The 14,532-nt window shown below is 48.5% G+C and overlaps 2 protein-coding genes across 6 annotated transcripts in view; both read left to right on the top strand.

Annotated features, from left to right (window-relative positions):
• The window catches only part of ABCC5 (ATP binding cassette subfamily C member 5), a 45,508-nt gene extending 40,603 nt beyond the window's left edge, over positions 1 to 4,905 (top strand). For all 4 annotated transcript variants that reach the window (XM_082223874.1, XM_082223873.1, XM_082223875.1 and 1 more), the window contains 3 exons: positions 1,152 to 1,265; positions 2,635 to 2,799; positions 3,279 to 4,905. In XM_082223874.1, coding sequence (XP_082080000.1) covers positions 1,152 to 1,265; positions 2,635 to 2,799; positions 3,279 to 3,380 — 381 coding nt within the window. In that variant the 3' untranslated portion in view covers positions 3,381 to 4,905. The remainder of the gene's footprint in view (positions 1 to 1,151; positions 1,266 to 2,634; positions 2,800 to 3,278) is intronic.
• Positions 4,906 to 8,614: 3,709 nt separating this feature from the next.
• Positions 8,615 to 14,532, top strand: part of RNPEPL1 (arginyl aminopeptidase like 1) — a 30,219-nt gene continuing 24,301 nt past the window's right edge. For both annotated transcript variants that reach the window (XM_082224053.1, XM_082224052.1), the window contains exon 1: positions 8,615 to 9,661. In XM_082224053.1, coding sequence (XP_082080179.1) covers positions 8,630 to 9,661 — 1,032 coding nt within the window. In that variant the 5' untranslated portion in view covers positions 8,615 to 8,629. The remainder of the gene's footprint in view (positions 9,662 to 14,532) is intronic.

Below are 14,532 nucleotides of genomic sequence, written 5' to 3'. Positions count from 1 at the left end.
TGCCATTGCATTGCACTGCACTCCATGCAACGCCTGCACGCATGCATTGCCTTGCACGCCCGCCAAGGGGTCTCCCCGCGGTCCGATGCGTCCCCTCCGGCGCGGATGCAGCATTGCAAAAATAAAAAAAACCCGACGCAGCCCTACCTGGGGGGCAGCCTCCGCCTCCGCCGCTCCGCCTCCGCGGGGATCCCCGGCTCCATCCTGCCGCCCGATCTCCGCGGGGGCGCAGGCAGGCTGCGTGGGGTCTGCGCGGAAGAGCCCCTGCCCGCCCGGCCGCCGCCGCTGCGCTCATTCCATGGCCGGGAGAAGAGCGCTTCAAACAAAACGCTCGGCCCGCCAGGCCACGCTGGGAAACGTAGTTTGTGCACCCCGCGCGGGCGCGGAGCCCAAGGGCGAGGGGACTACGGATCCCGGCAGCCCCCGCGCCGGGGACGGAGGGGGAGAGGCCGGGTGCAGGGATGGAGGGACGGGTGGGCGAGCGAGTGAGTGAGTGGCAGCCGCCAAGCCTTGGCCGAGAGCCAGGAAGGGCCTCCCCGGAGGAGGAGGAGGAGGAGGGAGGCGCAGAGCGGGAGGGAGGGAGGGAACCCCAGGGGTCATCTAGTGACGGCGCCCCAATCAAAAATTTGACTTAAAAAAAAAATCTTTCAAATTTTTTAATTTTTCCCACGGCACACCAGGCAACATCTCGCGGCACACTAGTGTGCCGCGGAACAGTGGTTGGGAAACACTGTTCTAAGGCACACATATGCATACAATTTGTATATGGTTTCCAAGATCACTGCCGACCTGCACGCTTACAGGGTCAGAGATCATTACTCACTTTTGAGTAAAAGTGATTCAGATGCTTTAAATTAATAAAGGACCTTGCCAGATGAATTCTTGTGCACACTGTTGACTGAGGTAGGGCTCTTCCTTGGTGATGCTGTGTTAATCTGGTGTGGTCCTTGCTGGAGGTTTCTAAAAATCAGAGGAGAATGCTTACTTTTAATCTTGGATCTGTGTGTCGTGCTCCTTGCATGAGGTGCTTGGACTCTTGTGACACACTTCGTTTTTCTCATAACCGGTTGCGGTGCCCCTGGAAAACACTTGTGCTGCAACAGTGCCAGACCACATCATTGATCCATCTCTATTCCCTTGTTCTGGTTCAGATTTCTCAGATGCCCATGAAACTTGAATCCGAAGTGATGGAAAATGGCGAGAACTTCTCTGTTGGGGAGAGGCAGTTGCTTTGTATTGCCAGGGCATTACTGCGCCGTTGTAAGGTGAGCTGGTGTGTAGAAGACAAAGGCCATATGTATTTGGCATATTATCTTCTTCCCTAAGAAAAGCTTGTTCCAATGTCAGGATTAAAGCAATAGTCAACTGGCTACCACATCTTTTACTGTAGATAATTTTCCAGAATGCTGCCTTTGTTCAGAGTACACATGTCGCCTTCATCCTCTGATCCCAGAAGTGAAACCTGTTTAGCTTTCTGCATTTTACTCTCTGCTGCCTTGTATCCTTTGCCTCCTTGTATCCTCTACCTCCTTGCTTGGTCTATCCTCATCTGCACAGGCAGAACAGTGCATACAGTTTCAGCTCCTTTCCTGTTACGCTACTAGGGCATTTTTCTACTGTGATGCACATTGCATGCACATGTTGGATTTAAAAAGAAGGAAACAATAAAAGCCAGCATATGTTTGAAGTTTTTGGCAGTCCCTTTTTTAAAAAAAACATCATCCACCATTTATTCTGATAGTATCAATCTGCTATTGGGGTCCAGCAGACTCCTAGCTGGACACAAAATGTATTGCGGTACACTGGGCCCCACAATATCAACTTAATTTTTTGCAGTGAAGAAGCACGTACAGAGAGAAAATCCTGTAATTTATTTTTTGTTTCTTTGGGGGCAAACAAGCCTGTGCCTTGTGCCTAGGGAAAAGATCCAACCCACCAATTAGGCAGTCCTCTTTGGGCTATTAGGAGGACCTGAAGCAAAAGAAGCAGAGGAGGGAGCAAACAGAAACTTTAAATGCATAGGTGAAATACTAGAGTCATAGTAAATAATAGAAGGGGTCCAATGTATCCCAACAGCGTAATATGCTTCCCCCTCCTAATCCCCCCAACTAAGGTGGTGTTTCAAGTTTGCGCTATTTTTTGTGTTGAGAGAGCCAGCGCAAAGCAGAATTCAGCCTCCTAGGGTTAAGACCTTGTTGGGTGACCAAGATGGTGCCTTCTTTATGCTGTTGGACTTCCAACTCCCCGTCAGCCAACATGTTCAATGTTCAGAGATTATGAGAGTTGCAGTTCAGGAACACCTGGTGAACTCGGTGGATCCTTTGAGTCCTTTCATAGTGGGCTGTTCCCTGGGGCAGAGCAGGAGGACTCCAGACAACTAAGGTCTATGGATTCCCACCATGAGAGGCAGCTCCCTGTGACTACTATCTCTGTTTAGTCTCCCTCCCTCACCTAGGAAAAGTACTTTATTTACTCTCTTCTCTTATTTGTACTTAACTTTCCTACTTGTACTTCGGTTTTCTTGGCAGCTTCTGTTAGGGCTTTGTTTTGTTACATTTTTGGTCCTTCTTGGGAGCACTGTGAGAGGTGTATGTCTCTATTTTTAACAACGTTCATGTTACGCTTTCTATTCAGATCTTGATCCTGGATGAAGCAACAGCTGCCATGGACACAGAGACTGATTTGCTGATCCAGGAGACTATCAGGGAGGCATTTGCAGACTGCACAATGCTGACAATTGCTCACCGCCTGCATACGGTTCTGGGCTCTGATCGGATCATGGTTCTGATGCAAGGGCAGGTGAGCAAGAAATGAACCTCCCCCCCCTCCGCAGAAGATCACACAGAACTAGTGTTCTCAAGCCGTTGCAATGAGCCCCTCTTTAACCCGGGACAGAATTGTGCAATGCTTACATAATTAGGAGAGATCTCAGGTCTGCTTTAAATGTTAAAACATCTGAGCTATTCAGCAATGAAACACACTGCCTTAAAGAGGTGGTTTGATATCCTTAATTGGAGACTTTTAAGGAAAATCTGAACAGGTTCTTTGTTGGGGTGCTTTAAAACTAGTTTTTGAAAGCTTCAGAGTTGGGCTGATGGGTGCTATAGTCAAAACATATGGAGGGGACTAGGTTGAGGAAGGCTGGACTAGATTATCCTTTTCAGCTACCTGCTTTAATGTTGTCGTGTTATTCAATGTTACTCCTTTTGGTAAATGAAAGGTTTAATGGTATACATTCCATGTATCTCTAATGGTCTCCCCCTTAATTTTTGTTTCAGGTGATGGAATTTGATACTCCATCGGTTCTCCTGTCCAATGAGAACTCTCGCTTCTATGCCATGTTTGCTGCTGCAGAAAATAAGATTGCTGTCAAGGGCTAAAATTCAGGGCAATGTCACTTTAATTGGGAGGGTAACAGTTTCTGCCTGTGGCAGGAACTCCTCTGTCTTCATGTTCTCCAAGCAGATTATTGCCTTTTCATCTTTTAATTTTTAGCATTGTGGGTCACGATTCAGTTCTTTTCTAAAAAGTACTGTAAGGAGGGTTCTTTATGGTTTTTATTATGGTATTTATTCCATATTCTTGTTACTAGTTTTTTGCTATTAAATGCACTCTACAAAATGGCTCAGGGAGCCATGATTATAAATTTATCAAGAGGCCTATATTGAAGCTTTATACATGTAGCTATATCTATACAGAATTCTGTACATAGCCTATATTTACAGTGGAAATGTAAGCTGTTTATTTTATATTAAAATGAGCGCTGTGTTAATACCAGTGCATATTCTTTTCTATCATTTTTGTACAGTTTTACGGTACTGGGAACCTGGATTTTCCAGGCTGCGTTAGACCCTGTTTCGTCTTCTGCAGTCTGTTTTCTCTTAGCGCTGGAGTTTCCCAGATCTCTGGATGGAAGTGGGCTTTTGCCCTTGTCTCCTCCTGTGTCCTGTTGTCACTGTCCTTCACAGAGGAGAGATGGGTTCTGTTGATGTGGCTTGGTTTCCTCAGACCCATCATGCTCTTTGGCACATTGCTAGGGCACATGGAAGTAGTGGCAGCTGTTTCCCATAACACGCCTGCAGTGGGGGTCAGGTTTCTTTGTGTCTCTTGTGAGATTCATAAATGAGCTTTGTCAGTAGCAAGAGAGGAAGAACCACACATTAGCATTAGGTACCTTTAAAGAAAAACTCATTGCCACTTGCTCTGGTGCAATAAAGGGAATGTGAATACACATTCTCTATCGGCAGAGTTTGGTTTATATTTTATAGAAAGGAAATGCAAACTGCTTCTGCTTTGCTGAGCACATCCATCCATCATTAATGAACTACAGCAATTAACCACCATCAGATTGATACCCTGGTGCTGTCTGCAAAAGTTTTCAAAGTGGCCTCTGCTGAATTATAGATCTAGTGATCTAAATACGCTAATACTTCACTTGGGAAGTTTTTCAGATACTTGGGTGTTTGTAACAATTAATTCTTTGCCCTACTCTGTCTGCGTGCAAGCTTTTTATTTTCTGCATACTTGTTACTATAATTATCCCTCCCACCACCACCACCACTGCAATTTTTAGCAGGCTCCTGCTGATCAGGGTTTAACACTGGTGTAGGAAATTTTATTTTCTTACTGTAAAGAGACCTACCTCAGGTGCTGAGTCCTGTGTGGTACGTTACCATGGTTACTGTACGCCATCCCTGTTGTCTGGGGCCAGTAGCCCAGGTGGGCATGGTCAGTCTTGTAATAGCTGTGATTTTAAAATTGGTCAGCGTTGCATGTCTTTTTTTTTCTCCTCTTTTTTTTCCTTTGGTCCAGTTGGACATTTTATAGCCTTAGCATGTTTGCAAATTGTCTTGTTGAGACAGAAATCTGAAAAAGTGAATAAAAACTATTTTGGGCTTTGTAAAACTCTTGTGTGCGTTCTATTATTTGGGCCGTGGTGGGTATCTTCCCAGCAATAAAGTACATGGCGTTTACCCTGCTGCTGCCGATATTTGGTGCCAACAGTGCTTTTTTTAAAAAGGGGGTACTCAAGGGTATGCAGTACGGGCACCTCTTTTTGTTGTTGTTAAAAAGGGTGATACTCTAACAACCTCATGGTGAGTACTGGCACCTATTTTTCAGGGGGGGGGGGAGCACGGTGTCAGCTGCATGAACAAATCAACATCCCTAGTACATCAAGCTGAAGCTCTTTCTTCAGAAGCACTGACTGCATCCCAACTGCAGTGCACAGCAGTAAAGGGGACACAAAGCTACATCCCTTCTGCAGAGGTGTAAGGAAGAACCAGTGTCTCTTTGCGGCTAAAGTATTTGACTCTAGGAGTGGGAGACCCAGATTTAAGGACTTCGTGCTCCAAACTGCACCATGCAGCTCATCGGGAGAGTGGGCCAGTCCCTTGTCTCTCAGCCTAATCGGCTTCACAGGGTGGTTGCAAGGCTAAAAGGGAGGGGAGAACCCCAGAACTCCTTAAGCAAAGGCGGGGCACAAATGTCCTAAAACACATTTGTAGTTTTAAAGCAAGCAATGCTGGGACAGGGGTAAGTAAAATCACTACAGTGGTACCTCGGGTTACAAACACCTTGGGTTCCGACTCCGCTAACCTGGAAGTAGTACCTCGGGTTAAGAACCTTGCCTTATGAGGAACGGCTAAGGGAGCTGGGCATGTTTAGCCTGCAGAAGAGGAGGTTAAGGGGTGATATGATAGCCATGTTCAAATATATAAAAGGATGTCACATAGAGGAGGGAGAAAGGTTGTTTTCTGCTGCTCCAGAGAAGCGGACACGGAGCAATGGATCCAAACTACAAGAAAGAAGATTCCACCTAAACATTAGGAAGAACTTGCTGACAGTAAGAGCTGTTTGACAGTGGAATTTGCTGCCAAGGAGTGTGGTGGAGCCTCCTACTTTGGAGGTCTTTAAGCAGAGGCTTGACAACCATATGTCAGGAGTGCTCTGATGGTGTTTCCTGCTTGGCAGGGGGTTGGACTTGATGGCCCTTGTGATGTCTTCCAACTCTATGATTCTAGGATGAGAACAGAAATTGCACGGCGGTTGCAGCCGGAGGCCCCATTAGCTAAAGTGGTACCTCAGGTTAAGAACGGTTTCAGGTTAAGAATGGACCTCCAGAATGAATTAAGTTCGTAACCAGAGTTATCAATGTATATGGTAAGAAGGACAGTTGCTTCTGTTGGCTCTGCAAAAGTAATAATCTGTTCCATGCCAGGATGGAAGGTGCCCTTGCAGTTAAGGATAGAGCTTTATTTCTATGCTGATTGGTTAACAGCATAGTTTGAGAAAGCAAATTATCACAGGAGTAAAGAAGCTGTATGCATGTCTACTCAGGAGTAGAGTTCACTGAGTTAAGTGGGAACTACTCACCACAAGGGACGCGGGTGGCGCTGTGGGTAAAAGCCTCAGCGCCTAGGGCTTGCCGATCGAAAGGTCCGCGGTTCGAATCCCCGCGGCGGGGTGCGCTCCCGTTGTTCGGTCCCAGCGCCTGCCAACCTAGCAGTTCGAAAGCACCCTCGGGTGCAAGTAGATAAATAGGGACCGCTTACTAGCGGGAAGGTAAACGGCGTTTCCGTGTGCGGCTCTGGCTCGCCAGAGCAGCGATGTCACGCTGGCCACGTGACCCGGAAGTGTCTCCGGACAGCGCTGGCCCCCGGCCTCTTGAGTGAGATGGGCGCACAACCCCAGAGTCTGTCAAGACTGGCCCGTACGGGCAGGGGTACCTTTACCTTTTACTCACCACAAAGTCATTTAGGGAATCCGCTCCTCCAATCCAGAGCTGAGGAGAGGCAAAGGTATGATAGCTTTCTTTGCCTCCTCACCTGCCAGGTGGTTGGGGGCATATGCTATCGGGTGCCTTTGAGCAGCACCCAACAGTCCTGCGCCACCTCAACTTTCCCAAGGGGAAGGCTGGAAAGGGCACGACAAGAATGTGCACTTGATGCCATGAGCTTGGTGAAATTTGGCCAGGGGATGGATCCAGCACACAAGCAGCCCCGCCCCCACTCTGTGTTAAAACAATTGTCGCAGGGAAATTTTTACCACAGGGCTCTTATAAATACTGCTTTCAGCAGAACACCAGCTTGCTTCTTGGCAAATATCTCTTGACAACTGAAATAATAGGCTCCCGAAACAAAAACAAGGAAGAGGTAATTCAAGCTGGTTTCCTTTATTAGATGATTCATTATTGTAATTGAACACTTAAACAAAAATCCAGCTCTGTGAATGTTTGGTCATTTTTGCTCTTGATTTTAGTAGGTACAAATCTTTATACTGGCTTGTATCCAATATTAGCCCTACCCAGTGTGGACCCATTGAAATGAATGACCATGACTTATTCAGGACCAGTTACAGATAGGTAGCCGTGTTGTTCTGCCATAGTCAAAATAAAAAAATTCCTTCCAGTAGCACCTTAAAGACCAACTAAGTTAGTTCTTGGTATGAGCTTTCGTGTGCATGCACACTTCTTCAGATACACTGAAACAGAAGTTGCCAGATCCTTCTATATAGTGAGAAGGTGGGGAGGGGTATTACTCAGAAGGGTGGTGGGAATGGGAGATTGGCAGATAGCTGAGATGAGCCTGTTGGCAACTTCTGTTTCAGTGTATCTGAAGAAGTGTGCATGCACACAAAAGCTCATACCAAGAACTAACTTAGTTGGTCTTTAAGGTGCTATTGGAAGGAATTTTTTTATTATTCAGGACCAGTAATTTCAGTAGGTCTACTCTTTATAACCTGGATGCAACACTCTGATTTGTAGTGTCCTGAGATTAGATAAAGGAGACAAAACTTATTAACAAGCAGGCATACTGATTCAGTAGGCAAAATGATTTGCCTAAAGGGCTCAGGGCCTAAGTACCAAAAGGACCACTTCTCGGCACAGGAAGTGACCCAGCTGAAAGGCAGGAGAGCTGTGTGAATTTCCTCCCATGTTTACAAAACAAAAATATATATGCATCACTTGCCCAGAGGAAAAAGTTTTGAGAACCCCTGTACTAAGAGAAAAGCTGCTCTGCCCAAAGAGTGTGTTTAACCTATTTTTTGGATTTCAAACTTAAAATTAACGTCCGTGTGTGTGTTTTTGGAACGCCTTGCCAACACACAATGCCCCAGAGCATGTGCAGAGTCTCTTCTGCTTGGCTTTGACTTTCAGTGCAATGGGTCTCCCAAAGAAGAGAAAACGAAATAATTAGCCTGGGGGAAATATATTAAGGGTCGCCCCGAATCCTCTCCGTGGCCGTCCACATGGCGAGGCCTCGGCCTCCGCTCCTCCTCCTCCGCCGCTCTCCCTTCCCCCCTGCTGGCCGCTGCCGGCCTCCTCCTGGCCCCGAGCCGCCTCCCGCTTCCCTCGGGCGCCTCCCGGCGGCCCCGCACCCTCGGCGAGGCGCCGCACGCCAGCCCGGCAGCCAGTCAGCCCGTCCGTCCGTCAGGGAGCCAGGCCCCGGCGCTGGGCAGGGCCAGGCCGGGCCGGGCCGAGCCTCTTCCTGGCGCTGCCGAGCGGCCTGCGCGAGCCTCCCGCCGCCGCCGCGCCGCCGCCGCCTCCCGCCCATGGATTTCACATAGCCGCCGCCTGGGCCGCCCGCCGCCGCCGCGCGCGCCTCTCTCCGCCCGGCGCCCTCCGCCCATGGCGGCCTCGGAGAGCCCCCCGGACGTGGCTTCGGCCTCCAGCTCCTCGCTCTTCCGCCTCCGGCACCTCCGCCTGGGGCTGCACTTGCGGCCCGACGCCCGCGCCTTGGCCGGCTGCTCGGTGCTGGAGCTGTGCGCCCGGCGGGGACGCCGAGCCGGCAGCAGCGGAAGCCAGAGCCGCCGGCAGGCCCTGGTGCTGGACTCGCACCCGGCCTTGCGGGTCGCCTCGGTCGCCTTCCGGCCTTCCCCGGCCGGCGGCGGCGGGGGACGCTGCGGCTTCGTCTTCCCCGACGCCGCCTCGCCGGGCAGCGCGGAGAGCCGGGCTGGCGGCGGGGATGGCGCCCCGAGGTGCCCCGCCTGGGACCCCGCTCCCGCCTCCTCCTCTTCCTCCTCCTCCTCTTCTTCCTCGGAGCTGTCCGGCCCGGAGAGGAGCGACCCGGCCCCCGGGCGCCTCTTGACCCGCTGCCCTTCCCCGCCCACGGGGTGCCCCTCTCCCACGCCCCTCTCGGACCCCCACCCGCACTGCCCGCTCAGCACCCCCAGCGCACTTTCGGCCTTGGGGCCGCCCCTGGCCCCCGAGCTGGCGGGCCCCGGGCCCCCGGCAGACCCCCTGGCCGCCCACCGCTGCCACCACAGCTGCCCGGTGGCAGGGCCCCCCGACTTCCTGGTTTCGCCAGACTGCCCCCTTGCCCCTGGCTCTCAGGATGGGACCCCTCCGCCGGACCCCGAGGGTGCCCTGAGGGGTGCAGCGGCTGCCCCCCACTCCCCCCTCGCTGCCCCGGCCAGCCCCACCAACCACTTTTCGTGCTCCTTTTCCGACTTTCCTCTCGTGCCTGGGGTGCCCCCTCCACCCATTCCCACCTTCCCCGACGACCCCGCGCCGGCCTCGGTGGCCCCGTGCCCGCTTTTCTTCAGGGTGGACCCCTTCACGGACTACGGTTCGGCCCTCACCATCTCCTTACCGTCTTCCCTGGAGCCTCACCAGCCCTTCCAGGTCATCATCCGCTACACCACCATTGATGCACCCGCTGTAAGTGCCCCTTTCTCTGCGCAACCCCAAAGATTGTGTTTTGGGGTGGGTGGGTGGTGCTCGTGGTGTCATTTTAGGGGATAACTTGCAGTGGGGGTGATGGTCATGGAGGCTGTGCAGATCTGGAGCTGATTGCCCTTTGACATGAGCTCGGGCGGAGTACAGAAGATGCTAAGAGGATACCAGCGTGGTTAAACAACAGAGTCAAGGAAGTTAGAAAGGCCAGCTTTGTTTAAGGAAACTGAGGCCTTATCCAGGTGACGGGAACAAGAAAAAGAAAGCAGATTATTGAAAAAGAAATGCAAACTGACAGTAAAGGATGCAGAAAAATAACTTGAGTGACAAGTTGATAAAAAGAATTAAAAAAAAAATGCATTTAAATACATTTCAAGTGGGGAACTTTGCCACAGTGGTAGCTAGACCATTAGATGGAGAAAACCTGTTAGATGTAAAAAACCAGAACAATTGATGCATGTTCCAGAGCAGGGACAGGAAACTGGTCTACCATATATAATTGGATTATGACTTCTGCCATTCTTGGCCATTGGCCTTCTGGTTGGGGCTGATGGGAGTTGGAGACCAACACAACCTGGAGAGCCATAAAGGTTCTTCCTCTTAATTCAGTGTTTCCTAGAATGCATTCTAGCGTCCTATGCAACAGGCAAGGGTTTTGTGGCAGGCAAAAATATGTGGAAAGACTTCTCTGAGGTTTACCTCCAAATCCATCACGTTAGCTGTCATGCCACATTGGTCTGCATCAAACGTAATGGGGCTGACCCAACAACAAATGATTAATAAAGTTCAGTTGCTCCTTTCCCCTCTGCTTCCCTCATCCTCTTGTGTACCCAACTGTATTGGAGATTTCTGGTTTCTTAACCACAGTTTCCTGTGACATCTGAGCTGGAAAACTGGTCTGAAGGCTCCCTTCATATCAGAATATCAAACCAGGACCAATGACCCTGCACAGTTTCCCAGTTTGGATACCATATGCAACTGGTTTAAGATATTGGAAAGTCTCCTCTGCAAGTAGGCATGTGGAACAGGTGGGAGCAGGGATCCACTTGAATTCCCCTTCCCTTCACTCTCCAACCAGCGATCCTTTGCTCTTTATCTGTTACAGGTCACCTTGTGACAGCTGCTAACACTGCCTTATCCTTTCCAATGAACATGGCATTTGTAATGAACTCAACTCCCCCCACCCCAAAGACTTACAGGTGTCTGATAATAACTTGCAGGCATAACAAAACATTTTCATGGAATAACATTTTTAAAAGATGTTGCCTCTGCTCCCTATTTCTCTGTCCTCTCTATTATATAGGATATTATATCACTTCCAGAAGATGTTCAGATTTTGATTCTTGCCACATTCTTTCTAGAAGGTAGGGTCAGAATTGGGGAACAGCTGTCAAGGACACTCTTGGATGGTACCATCACAAGGCTTCTGTCAAGAAAACAGCTATGTGCCAGTTAAGTCAAGGAGACTGAGATTTGGAATAAGAGCCATTCCCTCTCCCCAGAGAATCCTGGATACGCTGTGAGGGGGGTTTAGAGATCTCCCTGCACAGAATTTTCAGCACACTCATGAAACCAGAATTTAAAGGATTCTTTAAAAAAGTTTTAAATAGTTTTTAAAAGTTTGCCAGGGGCAAACAGGACTGGTGTTGGTAACTAGTTGCCAGTTCCCCAAGACAATTTGCAACGATGCGATATGAGCAGTTTCAGTAAGCAATTGGCTTACGTTCCACTGCACCCCAAAATAAGCTTTGGGGTATGCTGTGACTTTCCCCTTTTAGATCCTCAAGACCCTCAATAATTCTTCTCTATCAAGCCATTGATTTTGTGCAGTGCTTTTTAACACATGGTAATCCTACTTGCAAATAAGGAGTTGGAGCTGTGTACTCCAAACAAAGCTTTGGGCTACCATAATAAGTCTTATACCTGCAGCTCCAGGAGAGTATCTTCTATGAGACACTCCTAGCACTGCAGCCACCCAGTGCTTTGATTTGGCTCAGGATACTGAGAAGTGTATTTCCTCCATTCCATTTATTATCAATATATAAGGGGAAATGGATAAAGAGCTGGGGGCGTGCACAAAATCACACACTGGTACAACCAGGAGACTGTTGCTTTTGAATCGCCACAGAATGCTTCATTTTGGTGCAAGACACCGTCACACATGCTGGGCTGTGCCCACACCAATAATGGCCAACGTATATGAAAATATGGAGCTGGGGTTATGCACTTCTGCAAGCAAGAGACTATTGCCTTTGAGTCACCCTAATGTATCTGCTACAAGAGACGATCAGGCAGGCAGCTCCTATGTAAATAATAGCCAATAAAAAGAAGAAGAAGGAACTTGACAGTCCCTTCCACCAAAATGAAATAGTCTTATTGATATCATAGAATTATAGAGTTCGAAGAGTCCTCTAATTCAACCCCCAAAGCTTAGTGCCAGATGTACAACCCCGGTTCCTGGATCATTTCTGCATGCACTGGCAATTATTAGTGTGGATCCAATGCTCTTGGGTGCAGTGCTAGGGCAGGTGACAGTCTTCTGGTTGGGTGAGTATGATTTGTGGTGGCCCCAAGCCTATTGTGGGCTGTGCAGCTCCAGTTCCTTATTTGTATATTTATTTGCAAAGATTTGCATGGGGCAGCATGGCCAACAGTGTCTTTTGCAAAAAGAAAGAGTTGAGTTGGAAATAATGCTAGGGCAGTCCAAAAGTGATAGTCTCTTGGTTTTGTGGTGTGCACAATCCCAGTTTCTTACTCATTTCCACATACATCGGGCAGTTCTCGAGGTAGATCTAGCATGCTTTTCAGTGAATTGCTCAGAAATGACACCAGGTGGACACGGTGCTCTGGTGTCTCATAGATACCACTCTTCTGGAGGTGGGTGTTTGGTATATGATGCCCCAAAGCTTAATTTGGGGTGTGCACTCCCAGTTCCTTATTAATTTCTGCATATACTGCCATGAGAGCAATGTGGCAAACAAAACATGGGCTGAAGACAGTTCTAGAGTGTCTCAAAGGGAACAGTCTCCTGATCATGTGGATGTAGGGTGGCCTAAGGCTCTTTGAGGGTTGCAGAGCTATAATTCCCTTTTTTATTTTTACATACTTTGGTGATTAGTTGCACAGGGCCACCACTCTCCATAGCATCGTGCACCACAACAAAGCACTGGGTCTTATACAATGCTGAGGCTAATTCTTGAGGCAGTTCCCTCCCCTCCCTGGGATGACAGAGTCTGTTGCCTTTGGCCATCATCCTTTTTTGTGCTGGAATTTATTTGCTCCTTCCCATCTGTTTGAAATCAACTGCTGGACAATATAGTATTTACTTAGATTTCCCCATCCTTATTTCAAATCCTCAGGGCCTTTCCATTCCCTCTTCACCCTGTTTGATAGGTGAGGGCGAGAAAATAGGGCTTTAACCCACTTATAGGAGCAGCTATCCATAAATGGTTGGTATTTTTCTCGTAAATCTTTTTCTCTCTCTTTGTGATAATCGGACAATTGAACTTCTTATCTTTACTGTTGTGCGCTTTTCATGACAATGGAACAAGCCACGCTTGTCCACCAGGTTCTAAAAAGAGGGCAGTGGAAAGGCCTTTTCTCTGTGCTGCCTCTTGGAAGGCTGCCCGTGGTCAAGACAGCTGGAGACCTCTGTGCCATTTCGTTCGAAATGTTGACACAGCTCAGGATTAATTTCCTTCTGTTTCTCTGCACTCCTCCCTTGCTGTTCTTTCCAAGTGAACAAGGCACACATTTTATGAGCATTTCATTTCTCCTTATGCTGCTTGGCGTAAAGCGCAGATTTGTAGGAAGGCTTGAACTGTCTTTACCGTAAAAGTCCAAATATATATAAAAAATAGGCTTGTAGCCTTGAGATCGAAATGTTTTGGAACTAGCTAGATGCCCACTAAATGAATGGCATGCTTGAATCTCTCCGTCCTGTTTAGAGCTTGGAATTTTAAAAAATAGGGAGAGGGCGAAGAGAGGGGATTGGTCAGCTGGCTACCGATGTCACAGCTGGCCCAACATGCAGCTATGATTGAGGGCCAAGAGAGAGAGAGGGTTGATCTAATATGGGGGTGTCTGTGTCTGGAGCCTGGGCAACCTAGTTTGGGACGACTCCTGGATTATTTCTTCCAACCAAAAGATTAATCATTGAATCAGAAAAAGAATGTAAAATGTAGTGTGTTTTTGACCATGCATAATTCCTTTGATGCCAAGTCCATGATGTGGCTGCCAACAGGATTGGTGCTGGAAGCTGAGGGGTAGCAGCAGCCTTTTCAGTACTTTCCCTCTGCTGATCTGTGGTGTCCGGATAAGTGAGGAAACTCTTACTGTTCCTCTGGGTTTCTGATTAAGGGCAGGAATATAGTCAGATTCTCTGCACCACTTGGCAGGGTAGGACAGATGACCAGGCTGCCAGCTGACTGCATGCACACTGTGGAAAGTTACCAACCTGCTCCTCTCCGGATGCTTGGAACTACAATTCTCAGCACCTCCAGCCAGACTAGCTGTCTGCTTTGCATGCTGAAGGTCTCAGGTTCAGTCGCTGGCATCTCCAGGTATGGCCTGGAACATCCCCTGCTTGAAACCCTTTATAGCTGCTGCCAGCCAGTGTGGGCAGTACTGAGCAAGGTGGACCAGTGGCCTGGTTCACTATGAGGTAGCTTCCTTTGTAATAATTTTTATTGAATTTTCAAAAGTTGGACATATATACTTCAATACATAATAATTTTAACTTTTCTCAACTTCCTGCCCCATTTTCCATTGTGTTTCAGTCCCCCGCTTGCTGCACAATACCTTCTTATACCAACATATCAATACTATATTCTCTAATTCCTTCTGTTGCTCACATT

This window comes from Podarcis vaucheri, assembly GCF_965113315.1.
Source record: "Podarcis vaucheri genome assembly, chromosome: 5".
Lineage (NCBI taxonomy): Eukaryota > Metazoa > Chordata > Lepidosauria > Squamata > Lacertidae > Podarcis > Podarcis vaucheri.
This window is presented reverse-complemented; position numbering and strand designations above follow the sequence as displayed.